We start from the raw sequence: 21,351 nt of genomic DNA on the forward strand, positions 1-21,351 counted from the left end.
ATACGCATCCTACCTTGTGTCGTGTGTCCTTTTTTTCCTTACTGGTGGAAACAAATTTGTTTTGGAAATCACCATTTCAATTATTATTTTTTTAGGTTCACTTGCACTGGAGCATGGAGCAATTTAAGCACATATAAGAAATACCATAATATATACTGAAAGTTCCAGGTTATCTGCACAAGTGGAAACCTCTAACATTCCACAGATGCTCTTGCCCTCTTGTTGCCTTAGAAGTTCTTCCAAATTCATTATTGTTTGCCTAATACATCTGAATTGTGCAGTCTTCTGAATCCATGCTGGGTAATTATGTTGATACCAGTTGTTTAATCTGCCGCCAGTTTCGAAACATACATGCTACTTTCCTGTTTGGCTCTTACACAGCAACTCTTGCACGCATTCCTGAGCACCACTTAGGTTCCATGTCTGTTGACCACACATACATCTCCTACTGCCTGCTCTGTGACAACAAATGTATCATACCCCACTCTTCTGATTTAATGCTAGTTTTGAACACCCCCTGTATAGATTACTGCTCAATGTACTACACGTAGTTGTACTATAATTTAATTTTTCTACAGCGGCTGGCTGCAAAAGTGTATCACATCTTGATGCAAAACTAAGGCCAGGGACTCAAATATCCCACAGGCAGGGATGTTTAATGTTAAAATTGTATATGAACCATGAATGCATATACTGTAGTAACCTTCTAGCACATAACATGAGGCTAATAAAGAGGGGAGACATTTAACAGTGCCCTTATGAATATCTTAAAAAACAAAATCTAATGAGGATTGTTTTATTTAAAACAGGCCACAGATCATCCAAAACTGTTTTTATTTTTTATTAACAAGTGGGAATTATATATGTGTGTACAAGTTTCCTGCACTTGAGCACAGTTATGGTTGACATACTTAAGTCAACTCAAAGATGCAGCATTTTACTGCATATACATGTAATGATATACAGACCATAATATGCCATGTGTCTTCATAAGGTGAACATATAGTTGCATGAAATAAGGTGCCTTACCAAGGCATCAGAGGAGAATGTTTGTATAGATCTAGCTAATTATACACTGCTCGCACTCATGCTTATTAGAAAAATAAACTCGACAAATAAAAATACATACTGGTTGATGAAAATACACACTCAGACAAAAAAATAAAAAGTTATAAAAAAGAGTGAATAAAAATAGTACGGTAAATCAGGGCTCGACAAATCCCAGGCGCCAGGTCGCCATGGCGACAGAGAATTTTGTCCTGGCGCCTAGGTTTTGTCAGCCTCTTACATCCATAAAAAAATGTGGATGTAAGAGGCTGAGTAACCACATGGGGGCGCTGCTGCTGCTGTCTGCCCAGGAGTCTCAGCCACTCAGAGCCCGCCCCCGTGTCTGAGATCACTCCCACGGAGTGATCCTGTAGGCTGAAACCGCCGTTGCTGCAAAACCAGCAATCGTGTTATCAGCTGCCACAGGCAGCTTCAGGGAAGGGGGTTGTGTGTTGATTGGGCCAACACCCCCCTGCTGCCTGATCGCTACATGAGAGCGACAGTGCAGCGTTAACCCCTTCAATGCCGCGATCGCGGCATTTAGGGGTTAATTCCCGTTTTGTACGGGGCTCTGTCCAGGCAGACCAGCAACAGCAAAAACGAGCCCCCACAAGCCCTTTGATGATTCCTGTAGGCATGGAAGCCTACAGCAGTCATCAGAGACTCCCCTCCCTGCAATGGCTGGTCTATAGACCAGCAATTGAGTCCCAGCTGGCAGCTTCAGGGACAGGGGAGAAGGTTCTTTGGTCTCCACATGAGTGTGGACACCAGCCCCAACACCCCCCTGCTGCCTGATCGCTCCATGAGAGCGACAGTGCAGCGTTAACCCCTTCAATGCCACACTTGTGTATGACACATTCGTGGCATTGCAGGGGTTAATATTTTTCCCCACAAGCTTGTGGGGACTAAATATCAGTCAATGCTGTGCTCCAATGGAACATCAGCATCGAAAGAGTTAAAAAAAAAAAAATTAATAATAAAAAAAAACAGCACTGACCTGAAAGTCCAGGGTGCTTCCAGGTCAAACGCTGTGAGTTTAGTAAGTGGGCTGATGATGATCTGATCACTCCTAACCAACTGTTAGTTTAAAAAAATTCTGGCTCCTAACTTTTTTACCTGGCGCCTAGATTCACAACAAATTTGTCAAGCCCTGCGGTAAATAGTATTAAAGTTTACTATAAACAATGTGTAAACATAAACTGATGGAAGTCCCCCCTGTAGTTCTAGGTATCCTTATTTATTATTTACTAAAATTACACCACATGGCCAAAAGTATGTGGACACATCCTTGCGAAAATGCCATTCTAAAACCATAGACATTCATTGCTACAACATCCTCTACTCTTCTGGGAAGGCTTCACCCTGCTAGTGTAACATAGCCATGGGGGTGTTGCATGCAGAGGCAGTAGTGAGTATCCCAACTAAGGACAGAGGATTTTTTTACTCACCACACACTTTAGTACTTGGTGGTATAGTTTGATGGGTCTGTCCTAAAACTCTGGGGCCCCTAGAGGGTTCCCGTTTGCAAATTGTGCATTAACAGATGTCCCGAGCATCTCTAACGGGACTTGTGAAAGGCGGAATACTATTACAATGCTATGCATTGTAAGCAATGGATGTGTCAGAAATAGTTGAATCCAATAATTACAAATATTGGTTACAAAGGTAATGGTATAGTATTTATTCAACACAAGCCCAGGTCCCCCATGCACTAGCTGAAATAATCTGACTTGCAGGAGCATTACAATGTCCCTGAAAGAGTTTTGATATCAACACATTAGCTGCATGGTAAGGCAACAAACATGCTAGTCGCATATGTGGCAGATCCAGGAAATAAGTTCTACAATGTCCATGAAATAGGTGCTGGGGATATTAGAACTATTAAGTCAAGTCTCACATTGCTCAATCGGTGCAAAGATTATTGTTTAAAGATTTAGCCTCCGCCTTATACATGGTCCTATTTAAAAAAAAAAACAACACAAAATGGGATGCAAGAACACTTACTACGTATAATGACAAAGTGAGTTCAATACACATTGGCCTACCTAATGCTAAACACATTAAACTTTACCAACAAGGACTAGACAGGACGCTGATAGAGGGAGCACAGAAAGCATTGATTCTTTGGGACAAAAGCAAAACTGCATGTAAGAAAGAAGGCAAACGCTTAAAAACAAAGCAGCCCCTTGCCTCATCCTGGTTCAGAGTCTGTCTTAATAATGAACTACTAAACACGTCCTTTTATAAAGTTTTATCTAATCCTGAGTCCCTGTCTGGCAGCCACACACGTCTTTTAGGATAATTGTTATATTTACTGAAATATATAAAGATGAAAAAATGCCTGTCCAAGCAATGATGACTAGAGAACTCTATCATAGTATGGTAAACAATTTGATTTGTCAAGAGTTGACTTAACAGACAATTTTAACCTTGACCCTCAAAAAAAACCTTGAAAAATAAAAAAAATTCGTTTCGTGGTTTATACAGTTATCTAGATTAATTGATTTTATTTAAATAAAAAAATAAATTTCTTGTTATTTATGAGTCATTATTAAAACGGAGGTAATATTCCCTGTTTTACGTCTTCAGAGGGCTGCCTGGGATCATTTTGATGCCAACATTTCTTGGATTATTCCAATTAAGCAACATGCTCTGCATTATGCATGAGTCTACTTCATTTGTATGCCGGTAAAGCACAAGGGCATTCTGCCAAAAGCATGCAACAACACCGGTCCCTGAGATATTCTGCCACAGGTAGAGATAACACAAAGGCTCGCCTTCCATTAGCTACTCTGTAACTGTGACCCATTCTTGGTTACTACCATGTAGGCTGTAGTATGCAAGGGAAACATTAGAGGTATTTGAGAAGGCACTCAAAATCACTGTAATATGCAATTAATTAATTAATTTAATCATATCTATATTTGGGAAAAATGGGCCACTTTCAATCAGCATAGTACTCCAAGAGTGAAAATTCTGCATCTACACGAGACAATACTGTACAACAGAGTTGTAAATGTGAAGCAATTACTATGCAAACCAATAAGTTTTCAGCTGACGTCTCCATATATGTAGCATAAATACACATAAACATGATCAGTTTTTCCCAGCGCATGTACTTACCAAGTCTGCCTTGGCTAGGTCCTGATAATCAGCAGTAAAGCTGGTTGGTGATCTGCCCATGCCGTTGGAGTCGCCGCTTGTCGGCTTCGGTGTCTGCGCATGCTGCCTGTATGTAGCGCTCTTTGGTGTCCAGCAGAAGAGGTTAATCGACTCTCGGACACAGCGTTCAATATCAACCTCTGCGCAGAAAAAGTTATAGTAAATAAACAAATACAGTCTTGCCTTAGGAAGTCAGTATGGTATGAATTGCCACTAGAATAAAAACAGGTGAAAAAATATATATTATAGAGTTAAAGGCGCTTGAACAAGTGCCCACCATGCTAAAATAATGCATGTCTGGATACAAGAAAATGCTACTTTTGTGCTTAATTATAGTTAAGAGTAGGCAAGCTGCACCGGGACTGTATCAATTGACAACAGACTGATGCTTGTAACCATCTCTTAAAATATTCTAAAACCTGGATTCATTTAACTAGCAAGTTAAGTGTTAAACCTGTTAAATTATCATTGTTTTATAGTGACGGCACTTGCGCATGACCAGAAGCAGAGTACCTGTGAACATCAAGGTGTTTTTTTTATTCTACTAAAAAGACAATCCTGGTGATAAAACAAGGAATAACACAATTATTAAAGCAGTTTTTTGTTTGGTTTGGAGCTGGTGTGCATGCACACACCCAAGTAAGACATATTTTTTCAGCTTTAATGTGTCCCCGACTCACCTCTGTGCTCTCAATAAATCCGTTATTGTCCCCAGTTAAACCAGTAAAGGGCTGACAGCACAGATAAATGACCTGTCGGCGAGAATAATTTTGCGATTTGCGTCATTTGATCACAAAGACTGCATGACACAGATCGCCGTGGTAACCGTTGAAAATCGCTCTGGATAGGGGAGGAGGCCTAGCTTTGCTCTGAGCCTCGCTGACAGCATGGGAGGGCTGGTTTTTTTCCCTAGTGCTTCTTTCAGAAGCTAGGTTCTATTTTAGCCTTTACGTCAGCAAAATGTTTATCTGAAATATTAAAGGGGTGTAAGTGGGTTTTCTGAAGACGTCACAGATGCTAATTATGTCCTAAAATGATGCAAAGTAACTCGAGAAACCCATTTGTTGACTAGTTTGTCTCCACAACTAGAGAAGCTGTGGAAGAGAAAGTCCACTTACACATTACAGTAGATACGCCTGAGTGCGTTTTGACTGTGAGTTGCTTTGCGAACAAGGAATATGTCCTCCAACATCGATACATACATCTAAATACGATACACAATGTAGCTCACAAAAGACCATGCAATGCTAGTTCTGAAGGCCAAAAAATGTCTCTTGTGCAATCCAACAAAGATTCTTTCTTTCCTGTGAACTGACCCACGCAGCTTTTCTCTACAGGAAAACTCCTATTAGACTTCAGATTGCCACGACAAACATGAGCACTGTCTCCATGGGTGGTTCCTGACAGACTGCAACATGAAAAATATTTTAAATTGAAGTGAAGCTTATATACAAGGCACAAAATCCGTGAAGAAACCACAGAGTTTGGAAATCCTTGTAGATTGCAAACTATGTGGTTTCTTCAAGCATACTTACAAGTGAGGGATAATTGAGAATCCCATTACATTAAAAAAGGGTCTGCATGTTGTGTATTGGTGCAAAGTCATATTTTTGCATTCTTACCTGGTACAAAAAACATGGTCAACATGGATATGATATATTTTATTTCTTTTTTTTTTTTTTTTTTAGGACGTAGTGACTGAAAGGGTTTTGGGGGCTTGAGGAACAGAAAGAGAAAGGAGGAAGAGGCTTTGGAATTCAAATAAAATCCAAATAAGAATGTGCTCCTATCTATCTGAGCTGGAGAACACCCTGATATTACTTAACTTAAAGCTACTTTGTCTGGTCATGGGAAAGGGAGTGGGTAGTGACCTCCTCTGGCCTGCATGCCAGTAGAAGCTGTAAGTCTCTAATGAAAACACACAAGAAAATGGTGTGTATGTGTTTAATTTTTGCAATTTTTAATACCGTTATGCTGGAAAAACATGTGCATGAAGAGAAATTAGAAAACCTAGAAAAACACTCAATCTCCTTAATAAAAAACATGCCATTTATTAGAATAATATGAGTGAGTGCATAGACCATCTCAGTGCATTCACCATGTCTATCAGTGAAGGGGTTCATGAAGCAACACTTATAGGTCTCTTACGAAAATTAACATCATACACAGAATTATCTGTTCTTCCGGAAAAATAATAATTATGCTAATTTGTTATTCGAGCAGATCAGTGCCTTGAGGCCAGTATAATGCACAGGAAAACTAAAAGCATTTCAGAAACACAATAAAGCCAAAACACTGGCCTTTCCATGATTGCTAGCTAATTAAAATGAATGTCACCCGGAAAGCATGAGACACATATAAATACAATATGCAGAGAAAGAAATAATGCTTCATCCACCGCCCCTATAGGGCTCCAGCTGTTCAAACTCCATACCTACTGTAGCTTTAAGAACACTAGTACTGGTGTATGTAAGTATGGAGGACTAACTGACTGTACAGGATAATGCCAATTTATATCAGTCATGATGCATAAACTATTAGCTGCTTTAAATTTACAAAATTTTAAATAAATAAATAAAAATGTCAGTGGCCAACTCGAACTACTTTTGCATATATGCTTTGAGCCCTTTGTTAGCAGTTTTTATCTGTTAATTTTACAAATCAGATGAATTTTTATAATTTTAATACTGTGTTAGAACTATTACATTGCCTAAAAGAATCAGTTCACAACTCTGTTTACTGAGCAAAATAAGGCTCTGTTTGGCTGTCAACTTTAAAAAAAGAGAAGCCTGTATGTTCCTTGTCACATCTTCCTATGGAATCACCAAAAAGTGACAAGGGCCCGGTGATTTTGCACTTTGTGTGAGGGCGGAGGGTAAGTAGAATAGCTTTCTCAGAGAAGGGGTAAATATTATTCCACTTTAGGCTTCTGAATGGATATAATTGTAGAAGATGAGGCCCTGGCCAAGAAACATTTGAGGTCTTACAACATGTACAACAAGAAACAGATATAATAGGACAAATCATAATTTTCTGTGGTCAAATTTTAATTCTTAAAAGTCAAAAATTTTAAAACAGTCTACTCTGTTGCACATTGCTGAAATGGACATTTAAAGAATAGTGCACAACAAACCTGCACTCGGCAAGAAAGAAGAGATCGTAACACTTTATATGTGAACTTTTTTGGCTGATTTTGCTTGCTTTCCCAATCAATCTACACACGTTCACATGAGCCGATTTGTTTTAGTCTGACAGTCACAAAGCTCTTTTAGCACAAAAGTATAATAACTATGGCACAAATGAAAGTGACAAGTGTAGAGAACTTGACTTTCCTCATTTTTAGGGCTTTCAACATTAGGGACTGTATTGTAGCTCCCATGTGCGAAACAAATTGCAAGCAGATGTATTTGAAAAGCATATAAAAATGGAAACACGTAGACAGTCACTCTAGTCTTATTCCTTATTTTTGTTGACCTGCTATCGTTAGTGTTCAGCTTGCTCTGTCCACCTAATGTATGGGTTTGTCTGAGTCTGTTAATGCTAGTTTTGTCATACCACTTTAATATATGTATTGTATTAAGCGCTGTGTAAATTGCTGGTGCTATATAAATGAAAGATAATAATAATAATACTATACAGTGCACATGTTGAAATGCACTGTTGCAACCATTCCAGTGTTGGGGTAACGGCCATTACTTTATTTATGCAAATAACTAGAGACTTTAACTTGCTTTTGATCTACAGCTTGCACTTACCAACACAATAATAGCTAGAGGTCAATAGTTACTTATCACAGAATGAAAGCTCACTAGAGTAAGTGCCTTAAACACATCACCCTTTTACGGGCACTTACATACAGGAAGAACATAAACTTCTTAAGCTATCTCAGTTATGATAACAAAGCCATGCACATCAAGACACCGTGAAAGCAGTATGCAATCACGACCACTAAAGTAAATATTCTTTCGAGATAAGTTACTAAAGGCATAATGACTTCCGAAAACAAAAGGAGTATCTGTGGTCTCCTGGATCTCTTTGGTCCATAGTCCACAATCTGCTAATCCTTTTGAAAAGACAGACCTAACTGTATTCTACTATAGTATATTTTAGTGTACCATTAAAGAAAAGTGGGCTTTGTATTCCTTATTCCTCCATTACACATTTAATCCTTGGACCAGAAAGTCTACATTATGTGTAATTATGCAATAATCCGTTCCTTGTTATATTATTAAGATGTTTATGTGAGATAAGATGCTTACCCAAGGTTTCCTTCCTTTGCAATATGTGGTACAAATTTACCCCATTGCACTTAACAGCAACCAAGATTTGAATGCAAGCAATTGCCTGCCTTGCCTCCCAATATCACAAGTGGTGCATAGTAGATGTGTACAATTTATACCTTTATATGGTGCAAAATCAAAACATGAATGGCTTCCCTAGGAAATGGTATATGTGAGAAGAGCAATTTGGATTATTAGACAAATGCAGTAAACCATATTGGATACAGAAATTCGCTCTCTACTCCACCACACGGCCAAACACTCAAAACAGAAAGTCTCTTGAGTGAAACAAATTAACTTCACAATCCAGAATCTGACCTGCAGATCACAACAGGCAAATCAGCGATTACTGGGGGCTAATTATTTCATCTGTATGTATATAAACTGTGACACATAGGGAATAGTGATATTATCCAGGGTATCCTTCTGACAGAATTATCTGGTAAACACTGCCTTCTCATAACTCTGAAGCATGTAATCTACATCAGTAGAATTCTGCTCCTTAGTGAGTTGGAATTCCTAAAACATTGTGCACATTAATTTACGTTTTCAATGTTATGGGTAAAGACCTCAACCCCCAAAGTAAATTATATCTCTAGGTGAATAGGTTGCTGAGAAGGTGATGGTAATAAAGCATATTTAGGAGTGGTTTGACAAGCAATGTATGTTATTTATACCAATATGAATTCACATGAGCCAAGTCAGCACATGCAATAATATTTAGTGAGACAGGCAAACTGTTAAGTCTAGAATCAGCATGCCCGCTCATAATTCAATGGGGAACGCAGTGTGCTTTTTAAACCGTAAAGCACCTTTAACCAGATAAACTAAAGTGCGTTCAATATAAGGGTTGTCTGAAGTACCTAGAACAGGGCAGTTTAAAAAGAGTCAATTGTGATATTGATCTCTGGCTCAAAGCAAAAAAAAATTGTAAAAGGCTCAACACACGTGACACAAACGGCCGTAGTAACAGAATTTCCAGCAGAGCAGAGAGCGCTACTTTCTGAACCTCTACTGACTGACTGAATGTATTATTTTCATTTATTTTTGGCACGGAAATCAGGAGAACTGATAAGCGTTAGACTCAGGTGGCATACCGCCACCACTTTAAAATGTTTCCTTTTCTCTGACACAAGTCGCTCTGACATCATACTGGTGTTGAAAGATACAGCCCCTGGGTGGGAGGATGGAAAAAATTTCTATGCTAGCAGCTTCCGATACAAACTGCTGCAAGGTATGAATATGGGGCAGTGGAGGGGTCATTTGGGGTTGTGGAGTGGGGGGTGATTTGTTGGCTGTGGAGTTTTTATTTCGTTATTATTTTTATTAAAATATCATCACAAATTTAGTATGCAGGAAAAGTTAAAAAAAAAAAAAAAAAACACGGAGTATATGATAAAGGCTCTGCTATTTGTTTAAGTTTCCCAAGCATTCAAATCATCTGATTAATTTGCAATTATTTAAAATAGTGTAGTAATTTATCAAAGTCCTTTTTTTTTTTTAAACTAATCAAATTAAAATAAACTCCCAATCAGAGCTGTCCCATACAGGAACCAAATCAATAAAAAATGGAGAACTGATAATAAGTGCCATTATACCTAGCTGTATATACTGCGACAAAACTGATGACCAGAAATATTACTTCTAAGGATCAAGTGCTGTCTTCTAGAGTAATAAGGATAGAGATAATGTATTTCCAGCAAACCGTGACTTTTTATAGGTGCTCAAAACAAAATCATAGAATAAAACCCTTAATCGGAGTTCTCTCTGGTTTATATTTTGCTGGCCCACACTGACAAGCCTAATTGTCACAAAACTATCCTCGACAAATGACGTTAATTTGATATCATATATCAATTGCCAAAGAGAGTAAGACAAACCCCAAAATGTTCTTTAACTATATAAATAGTAAAAAGGTTAAAAATGAAAGCGTTGGCCCCTTAAAAAGTAATGAGGGAGAAGTTATAGACGGGGATCAGGAAAAAGCTAATCTATTAAATATATTCTTCTCTGCTGTATTCACAGAGGAAAATGAAATGCCAGGTAATATACAGCAGGATGAGATAACTGCCCCAGTACATGTCGCCTGTCTAACCCAGGAAGAAGTGCAGTGCCGCCTAAAAAAAATCAAAATAGACAAATCACCAGGTCCAGATGGCATTCACCCCCGCGTTCTAAGGGAGTTAAGTAATGTAATAGACAGACCCCTATTTCTAATATTCAAGGACTCTATAGTGACAGGGTCTGTTCCCCAGGACTGGCGCATAGCAAATGTTGTGCCAATATTCAAAAAGGGGACAAAAAGTGACCCGGGGAATTATAGGCCTGTTAGTTTAACTTCTGTTGTGTGTAAACTGTTTGAGGGTTTCCTAAGAGATGCTATTTTGGAGTATCTCAATGAAAATAAGTGTATGACTCCATATCAGCATGGGTTTACAAGGGATCGGTCCTGTCAAACTAACCTGATCAGCTTTTATGAGGAGGTGAGCTCAAGACTGGATCGGGGTGAATCGCTGGATGTCGTATATCTTGATTTTTCCAAAGCATTTGATACGGTGCCACATAAAAGGCTGGTACATAAAATGAGAATGCTTCGGCTGGGGGAGAATGTGTGTATGTGGGTAAGTAACTGGCTCAGTGATAGGAAACAGAGGGTGGTTATTAATGGTACATACTCTGAGTGGGTTACTGTTGCTAGTGGGGTACCACAGGGGTCAGTTTTGGGTCCTATTCTTTTTAATATATTTATTAATGACCTTGTAGAGGGATTGTATAGTAAAGTATCAATCTTTGCAGACGATACTAAGCTCTGTAACGTGGTTAACACAATAGAGGACAGTGCACGATTACAAATGGATCTGCATAGGTTGGAGGCTTGGGCTGGGATGTGGCAGATGAGGTTCAACACAGATAAATGTAAGGTTATGCACATGGGGAAGAAAAATCCAGGCTGGGAATATGTATTAAATGGGAAAACACTGGGGACGACTGACATGGAAAAGGACTTAGGAGTTTTAGTTAACAGTAAATTTACCTGTAGCGACCAGTGTCAGGCAGCTGCTGCTAAGGCAAATAAAATCATGGGGTGCATCAAAAGGGGCATAGATGCCCACGACAAGGAAATAATTCTACCACTGTACAAGTCACTAGTCAGACCACACATGGAATACTGTGTACAGTACTGGGCACCAGTGTACAAGAAAGATATAGTGGAGCTGGAGAGGGTTCAAAGACGGGCAACCAGAGTAATAAGGGGAATGGGAGGACTACAGTACCCAGAAAGATTATCAGAATTAGGGTTATTTAGTTTGGAAAAAAGACGGCTTAGGGGGGATTTAATAACTATGTATAAATATATAAGGGGACAGTACAGAGATCACTCCCAGGACCTATTTATACCCAGGACTGTATCTATAACAAGGGGACATCCTCTACGGTTGGAGGAAAGAAGGTTTCTACACCAGCACAGACGGGGGTTCTTTACAGTAAGAGCGGTGAGATTATGGAACTCTCTGCCAGAGGAAGTGGTTATGGTAAACTCAATAAAAGAGTTCAAAAGGAGACTGGACGTGTTTCTTGAAAGCAATAATATTACAAGTTATGGATATTAGATTAATAGGGACAGAACGTTGATCCAGGGATTTATTCTGATTGCCATATTTGGAGTCGGGAAGGAATTTTCCCCCTGGTATGGGGCAATTGGCATCTGCTTCATAAGGGTTTTTTTTGCCTTCCTCTGGATCAACACAGTAGGGACACAATATGTATATAGGTTGAACTTGATGGACTTCGGTCTTTTTTCAACCTTATGAACTATGTTACTATGTTACTATGTTACTAATTGTAGCACCTTATTAAAAGTGTTTCATTAAAATCCCTACAAAATTAAATAAAAAAGACAATCAATCAACAATTTCTCCCCAAATAGCACACCTTAAAAAAAGGCAGATTTGGTGAGAAGTTTACCATGGCAACAGTAGATGGAACTGAGCTATCAGCGAGCTGCAGAGAGTTTCACAGGCATAATAGTTGGCTTTATCAGGGGCCAGCGTGTTATGGGATATAATGGTTAGGTTTTATTTTTGATAAATTACTGCTCTATTCTTATTTCCAAGACATGCCACTAATGTTTCCAAGATGCCAGACCTAAACGTTGGGCCCTTGAATTTGCAGTGTGAATTTTGCCCACTATATAGTCTAAGGAAGCCCTGTAGGTAGGGATAGTCCTGATATTCTTGTATATGTTCTATGTAGAGAAACTTATAAGATTCGTGTACAACCATCCTATTTGCCAAGTAGCATTTCTAACCTTTTTTTTCCTAACAATAACGTAATACCAAATTAAATCGGGTAACCGGATCCCCACTTTGGAATTGCTGTCTCTTCCGCAGTGAGTAGTCCACTACCTGAAATAAAAGCATACTGGCTTTTTTTTTTTAACACAGGCAAAGGTAAAAAGACGGCACAACAGTCGAGCAGGAAATTAGCATGACACAGGCATGCAGCACTTTGTTTGGCTAATACCTCTGTTCTTTGAGAAAAATTGAGAAAATTAAAATGAAGTATACCAGTTCTGGTTGAATGATTTGATCCAATTTCCTCTATGAGCTGGAAGATGGTAAGGGCTGGGACATTCTGTCTTTAGAACTAAAATTGTGTCTTTGGGTCAAATAACTTTGCTAATCTGCAGCTGAATACACTGCTTCTTTCGCAATCTCTTTCCTAAAACTGCTGTAGGCGATGCACCTTCACAACGTAAAAACCAGGGCAATAACAAAACACGTCTGCAAATTTCACTTAATACATCTTTCAAAATATGCCTTGTGACACTGGCTCTGGAATTCCTTGAGTGACTTTTGTAACAAGCTTAGGACAGATAGTTCAGTTTGGACAGAGCACTCATTTGATTGGGAGGAATATGGTTTAGGGAAAAGACAATTATGTTAACACAAATTTGTGCTCCCTTTTCATGTCTTCGACTATACTGTAAATGTGAGAACAGATCTGATTAGTGCATCGTTACCATTTTCTTTACAACATGCTGTATTTCATATTCACCTCTTAACATCTGTTTAACTTGTTTTTTAAGGCACTACCACTGTGCAACTTTCTGTGCTTATTTTTCTTTTTTTTTTTTCATGGTTACCTTATCCAAGAACCACTTCATACTGCAGCATATTAAAGAATAGAATTAGAATATAAATTAATATAAAAAGGTCTGAGCCTACCATTGAACTAATGATGATCTTCTGACAAAGGTGATACAAGGACTTCAGATACCCTACCTTAAAGCAATCAGGACAGTGTCGGTTCTGAGCCAGGGATGCACGATCAACTCACTTTTCAATTTATCTGTACGTGGACGGTTTAAAAAATGGTTGCCGGTTCTTGACGGTTCATAGAAAGTTGTAAGTTATAGGCATACCCTGGAGCATCAGATACCTGGAAACCTCCCGTTTTGGGATACGAGTAGGCCGAACTGCTGACGTTGGCTGGTGGTCTACTGACGTTGTGTGTGGGGCTTGCCTCAAAAGCATGAAAACCGGCTGTGGTTGGAAGGGAAGTGGGCAGGAAGTGAGGCGTGCCGCAACACCGTTCCCATGATCCGGAGACCCCAAGAAGCGGCGCTTTACCCGGAGCTTCCGGGCAAACCCCCGAGAGTTCCCAGGTATCGATATAGGTCATCACAAAACATGTATATTATGATTCCACTGGTCCATAGCATTGCAAAAATAAGTAAAACACTGGATTTAATAATATATAAATGAAACGTGAATGCTTACCAGGCAAATCAGAAAAGAGGAGAATACATTCATTAAATCCATTCGCAAGAAGTCGAACTCTTAACTGTTGCAAAATAGCCACGCCAATGCAAAATGGGAACGACGCATTCCCAAGCAACAATGTGTCCCACAGGTGAAATATCTTGTGCAAAGGAAAAACATCTGCAAGATACACATTAAGAAGAAGTGAAGAAATGCATCTTACTAAAAGGTGACAAACAGAATTGGGCGAACAAGTAATTTACATGGGCAAGTAATATTATGGCAATGAATACACCAGATATATTTTACATAAACCTTTCAAACGCCCCACTATTTTCCCACATATTTAATTTCAATAAGTTCTAAAGGTTAGTCTGGTCTGAAAAGGCCAGAGAACCCCAGAGTCCAACAACACTCGGGAGCTCCAGTGCCTAGTGAAGGTTTTTATTACTGGCTGAGCACAATCCATGATGTGGAATTTTAGGACATTTCACTACAAGATTATAATGTCTACAGGGTTTGGGGAGAGCCCATCTACGATCTCTCTCTCTCTCTCTCTCTCTACATCTGGCCAAAGGCAGACATTTAAAAAAGGGAAAAAAGAATTTAAGGAACATGAATTGGCTGCGAGCACGCCTGGTGATATCAGAAAATACACATTGAGATATAAGAGAGCCGGTTAGAAGTGGTTAGCCTAGGGTTGAAAAAAGGTATTAAACAGTTTAAAATTTGATTCCTCTAAAAACGAAAAATGTTTCTCTAGGCATTAAACTGCGTGAGGAACTTTGATGCATCGCCAAGTGAAAGGAGATTAAGACACATCAAAATTAGAAAAGATGAAGTGCAATCTATACCCAGGCTACAATATACTCAATATAAAGAATTCAAAGCAAATGCTCTGCTCAGATCTTCAAATCCAAAGGCTTTTATTTCATGCTCAAAAACACTTTAAGTGTGCAACATTTTTCTACTATATACTCTATATTCAGTCTTCTTTTTTCCTAATGGGTTTCAAGGCTTACCTACGCTGAGCCCCGCTACTAATTCATCCAACAAGACTCCAAGTGCACGGCACTCTTTTTTATGGTTTCCTATTAACACAGCTTATTGTCTAATGTCTCATTGAGTATCCCATGCTAGTACAAGTGTTGTTAAATGGCTAGGTTAAAGGTCAGTGTCAGAGCAATAAACCTACTATCCGTAAACGGACATAATTGCTCTGACCTCCTCGCCAAGTAGGGCTAAGGATGGAGATGTAATTGTTATGTTTGTATTCAATGTTTAATGACTTAGATTGCTTGAAGTGAAAAAAAAAATCCTCTTTCCTGGACCATTCACGTCTGATGAGTGTTGGGAGATTAGCAGTCAAATTAAAAATATCCTTTTCGTGTATCTGGTCTTTTTTGTGTGATCCGAACAGTACAGTAGAGGCCTGCAATAACTGTTCTGAAATGTTTGGATGCAAATGAAGACACCAGACTTATACTATTTCTCAGCTGACTGTAAAAATCAGTACAATCATTTCAAAGTACTTCTTTTGGTTTCTGAATGTCTACGTTTAGTAACTATTGAGCTAACTATAGAACAAACTATTCTCCTTGTATGTGCGTTTATATATTCCACTCTTCTTCAGGGAAGTTACCATCAAAGCATCACAGCTTTGTGCGTCACTAAATATTTTAATTTAAACAACCTATAACTTCAGTGAATTTATTTTAAAGACATTTAGTTTAAAAGTTAACCTCATGGAAGAAAACGGGGGCAGCCTGTGGCAGGGCCAGCATTATCTAATCAATTTTCTGTCTCTTTTCCTCCCATTATGCTTATAAATGCTGTCTGAAACAATAATCAACAACAGATAACATTAGTAACATACTGGGGGGGAAAAAGAAAGGTAATCTTATCTTTTTCCGCTTTAAATACAACTGCAGGAGAATATAATCCGACTTGTGATTTGTGATCTATTGTGCTAAGCAACTGAATGTTTGGGTCTTGATCACACCTGTCATTAACTGGTTAACAAAGATCAAAGGAAAAAGAACGAGACAAATGTTTTTGTAAAATAATTAGTATAACGTGGCTTATTAGGGGGCATCTAGCATCATGAGCTATATAATCACACATACAAATTAAGTGACTTTACATGCCTGCAACTCCGCAATCTATGTCTGTTTTTAATACGTGTGCTATCTGATTTAATATGTAAATATTACATGTATTTAATAAGTAACAAATATGATCAAATATACTTATTTGTTTAATAAAGTTTCCCGGGGTTTACTGATTTGACACAGCCTCTCCTATTGATCCAGTCAAGGTGGTAAGATATTGCTTTATAGAAATGTGACTATGAGAAAGTTTTTTCATATATAAAAAGACCATGCAAATGTTCTCTCTTTCACATTGGTGGAAGCGCTGTCATGTCTGCGAGTTATTAAATCACTGTGGCCATCTTCAAGACTGAATGGGTTTATAGATCTCCAGGGAATTACAGGTCGTTTGTCCTGATTTTTATTTAACCTATTAAAAGGTTCACAGATTTCCATTTCAGTGAAGTACAAATTGCTTTCCAACGTGAGTTTTGGCTAATGTTTTATAAACAGTAGAGGGAAAAGTTTTTATTACACTGTAGATAGATACTTGATTTACTTGCAAACTACACTCTTGTTCCTCAACTTGGATGACGCAAGTCTAAACTAGGGCTGCAACAACTATTCGATTTTATCGATTATAAGATTAGGTTTTTTTTAAAAATACCCCTCATCTTATAATTTGACCTCAAACAAAGGTCGGATAATAACACTAAGATCCAGATCCCCCGCAGCGCTGCAGGGGACCCGGATCCTCCTCTGTGACAGCCGGTGGGGGTCTGCGATGCAGGCAGACATCCTCGGCTACTGTCCTCCACTTCCGCAGAGGCTTCTAAGATGCAGCACCAGCATGACGTGACCTTCCGGTTCTCCACCATAGACGCCGCGGAGGAAGTATCGGCCAGCACAGTGGAGGTGGTCTGCACGCATTGCGCAACGTTTGCAGGCTGCCAGAGAGGAGGATCCACCGCAGTGCTGCAGGGGACCCGGATCCTTCTCTCTGGCAGCCGGTGGGCGTCTGTGCGATGCGCGCAGACATCCTCCGCTACTGCCGGCACTTCCACTGGGGCATCTATGATGGAGCACCGGTGTCACATGACCTTCCAGTGGTCACTCATAGAAGCTCAAGCGAAAGTGCCGGCCAGCAGCAGAGGTTGTCTACGCACATCGCGCAGAAGCTCACCGGCTGCCCCTACTAGACACCAAGGAGTCTGGAGTACGGGGGGTAAGTCATAGGGGGTGGGCATATTAAGGGCACAGTGGTATATAGGGGGTTATACAGCATATTTGGGGGGCAGATGGGGCATATCTGAGGGGGGGGCAGAGTTGCATATAAGGGGTTAAAACGCATATTGGGGCAAAGTGGCATATAAGGGGTATAAGGGATATCAGGGGCAAAGTGGAATATCAGGGGGGTATAAGGCATATAGGGTATATAAGACATATGTGGAGGGGTGGAGTGGCATATCTGGGGGGATGTGGCATATCTGGAAGGCAGTGTGGCATATCTGGGAGGCAGTGTGGCAAGCCTGGGCTCAAGTGTGCATAACTGGGGGGGCAGGTTGGGGAAAAAAAACAAGAAATGCATTTTTCTCAAAGTTTTTTTTTCTGTTTATTAAATTATTTAAAATAAATGAAAAATCTACATTCACCCAACTAATCGATTATGAAAATAATCGTTAGTTGCAGCCCTAATCTAAACAATAATTGTTTAATCAAACCTGACAAGGGTTCTTTAGCGAATCCGTTCACAGCCAAAGTGAAAAGTAGTTATAAGGCAAGACACGTGCTAAAAGAAGACGCTAGATCAGCAGGCGTGAAAACTGCCCTGCAGGCTTTAATCTTCCACCTTCACTGAACTCCTATTACACCAAAAGCCCACATTCCAAGGAGATCCATCTCATCCCTATTCCACTATAATCTACCGTTCTGTTTCAATTACACATCCACTTTCATTTGTCTGTAACCTTCTAACCCTTTCGCTTCTGTGCACATCACATTGGAATTGCCCCTAACCGGAACCGAAATGCCATTTATTACCTGCCATGCAAAGGACAAAATGAAATACAATGAAGTGCCGACGTAATGATGAAATTGCAAAAAAGTATGGCAAAAAAAACGGAATAAATGAAAGAGAGATGCTACTTACGTGTGAACATAGTAAGAAACCATGGAATTGCGTAGAGCTGAAAGAGAACATGACAATTAACTTTCGGAACAAAACAAAAACCCGATACTGGTTTGTAAAATTGAAATACCGTATTGGCTCGAATATAGGCTGCACTTTTCCCCCCCACTTTAAGTCTTTAAAGTAGGGGTGCAGCCTATATTCGGGGTCTAGCGCCTGACGGGCAGGCAGCGGGGTTAGGATACAGATCCCCGTATCCTACTCTCTGATACGCTCAGATAGCCTCCCCTGCCAGCACTTTCCACGGGGGGGGGGTGCCGGCACGGGAGGTTGTCTAAGCGCATCGTGCAGACAGTCACCGGCTGCGGAGGTTGCTTACCCGCATCGCCGCAGCCGGTGACCGTCCGCACGATGCGTTTTACCTCTGCCCCCAAGACTTACCAGAGCAGACTCCCGGGTGTCTTGCCGGCACCGGAAGTTGTATACGCATATTGCGTAAATGTCCCCCGCCGGCCCCGCAAGACACCCGGGAGTCTGCTCTGGTAAGTCGGGGGGCAGAGTGGCACCATATCTCGGGGGGGGGAGGACAGTGGCAGCATATCTCGGGGGGGAGGAGGAGGACAGTGGCAGCATATCTCGGGGGGGGAGGAGGAGGACAGTGGCAGCATATCTTGGGGGGGGAGGAGGAGGACAGTGGCAGCATATCTCGGGGGGGGAGGACAGTGGCAGCATATCTCGGGGGGGAGGACAGTGGCAGTATATCTCGGGGGGGGGGGGAGACAGAGTGGCAGCATGTTTTTTTGGTGCTTTTTTAAAGAAAAAAACTTTTTCTTTAAAAAAGCACCAAACTTTTAGGGTGCGGCCTATATACAGGGGCGGCCTATATCCGAGCCAATACGGTATTTATGAAGAATAAATTTAAGTTCACATTAGATAAAAAAATCCTTAAATCTGATTAACCCATATTAAAAGATTGCACTGCACAGCTGGCTAGGAATCACGGGAGTTATAGGCATAGCTGGGAACTCTCCGGGTTTGACCCGGAGATTGCCGGGTGAGCACTGCTTCTCCGGTTCAAGACCCGAATCCTCCGGGTCAAGACACGAATCTTCCGGGTCGCGGGGTCTTGACACGCCCATTTCCTTTTTAAATGGGGGGTGTTTCTTGCTGCCGTCGGTGGGAATGCTCCCAACGTCATCAGGGCCTTCCACTGACGTCATTGGGACCTCCAACTTACATCAGTGGGCAGTCCTGGCCGCGTCCCGCAAGGTGTTATTCACAGAAATAATTCATCCACTTTATCGTATATATATATTGTTAAATCTTAATAAAAACACCTTATTGCTCCGTGCCTTTTAACTGCGTATATTGATTTGGAATAAAAGCAATGGTTGGACCCAACTGTTTCACAGCATAAAACAACATAAATGAACTCCTACTTAGCGCCTAAAAAAACGTGGAAAAAGTTTACATCTGTACAATGAACTATGTGCACTGGACACAAAAAATCTATCACTGCTGATGTTGGGAATGAGGCGGAAAACGCCCCAATGAAGTGTGTAAATTGCTTTTTTAACAGCCCCTTGCCGGGAGATTAGTAACTACTCTTCAGTAAAGTCTACAAGATCTGGGGACATAAATAATAAATGTGATGGATTTCAAGGATATATCGATTTGGGCCACATGACAACAGCTCTGTGCTATACTCTGGTATTGCTCGGAAAACTATAGCAGCAATAACAATAATCTGTATTTCAGACATATCTGTTATTTAAATACGCCTGTATTTCGTAATCATAAAATTCTCGGGGGCGTCACTAAATGGGACACATTCGTTTAATAACAATCATAAACTAGTATGAAAAATAGACTATAAAGGGTTCACGTAATGTTTAAACTGTGCATACTCAAATTAAATATCAAGAATAAATCTTTCATAGGCGTTTCTTAGATTGTATCTCAGGAATAAACCCACAGTCAAACAAAAGTAAGTGTGAATTTAAAAAAGAGGGAGTTATTTATTAAGCAAAGCATGCTGTCCTACACAGATGGTAAGAAATAGAAAACAGAAAGGCAGGCTGGGAGGTTGTAGTAAAATGAGAAGTCTTATCACGCTACACATCACACGGGGTCAAAGCAGCCCTTGGCACAGTAAGATAAAGCGGAATAGAACATAGATATCTGTCAGCTGTCTGAAAAAACAAATCCAGAAAAACAATTTCCAGCAGCTGCTGTGATGTCATCGACAAATACACGTAAATTTCCCCTTGAAGAAAAAGAGGAAGACATTGGTCATGTCAGAACGTCTAGAAGAAAGCTGAGAATATGTATTGTTCCCACCACTCTCAGACGTTTCAAGTGCCTGAACAGCCTGTTTCTGATGTACGTTTATATATGAATACAAATTGTCATTGAAACTTAAAATCTTAAATCAGCTTCTTTTGGTATGATTATTCAGAACGTGTACCCAGGGGCACTGTCACCTTGGTCTCTGCGATGCTGTGGCCATTAGAAATAATAAGGATGGCTTTACATCATTATAGCAAGACCACAAGCAATGACCTGAACAATGAAGTATGTGACTTCGCAGCCCATCAGCTTCAGCGGCGCCACAACTAGCATGTCCACCCTCTCCTTATCAAGTTTCCTAGCAATGCCTCGGTACATAACCCGCAAAACAGATCAGGTCAATCAAGTATTCCAATCAGGAAAACCACTGTAATGTCACTGGGATAACTAAAAGCTCTGCTTGGGACAAAGACATAACATCGCAATGTACAAAGGTTGGAATAATGCAATTTTCAGTGAAAATGTTATATCAAATCTGTAGCACAATTCTACAATATAGGATTTCAAGTTTTCAATGGGAAGAGCAAAAT

General features: G+C 40.1%; 1 protein-coding gene across 3 annotated transcripts in view; it reads right to left on the reverse strand.

Moving 5' to 3' along the window:
- The window catches only part of LOC149289308 (TBC domain-containing protein kinase-like protein), a 162,112-nt gene that overhangs the window by 96,605 nt on the left and 44,156 nt on the right, over positions 1-21,351 (reverse strand). For all 3 annotated transcript variants that reach the window (XM_089490704.1, XM_089490703.1, XM_089490702.1), the window contains 3 exons: positions 18,494-18,530; positions 14,273-14,434; positions 4,171-4,349 (listed from right to left, as the gene is read on the reverse strand). In XM_089490704.1, coding sequence (XP_089346830.1) covers positions 4,171-4,349; positions 14,273-14,434; positions 18,494-18,530 — 378 coding nt within the window. The remainder of the gene's footprint in view (positions 1-4,170; positions 4,350-14,272; positions 14,435-18,493; positions 18,531-21,351) is intronic.

This window comes from Sceloporus occidentalis, unplaced genomic scaffold (genome assembly GCF_023333645.1).
Source record: "Sceloporus occidentalis isolate IW3139 unplaced genomic scaffold, rSceOcc1.0.p SCAF_46, whole genome shotgun sequence".
NCBI lineage: Eukaryota > Metazoa > Chordata > Lepidosauria > Squamata > Phrynosomatidae > Sceloporus > Sceloporus occidentalis.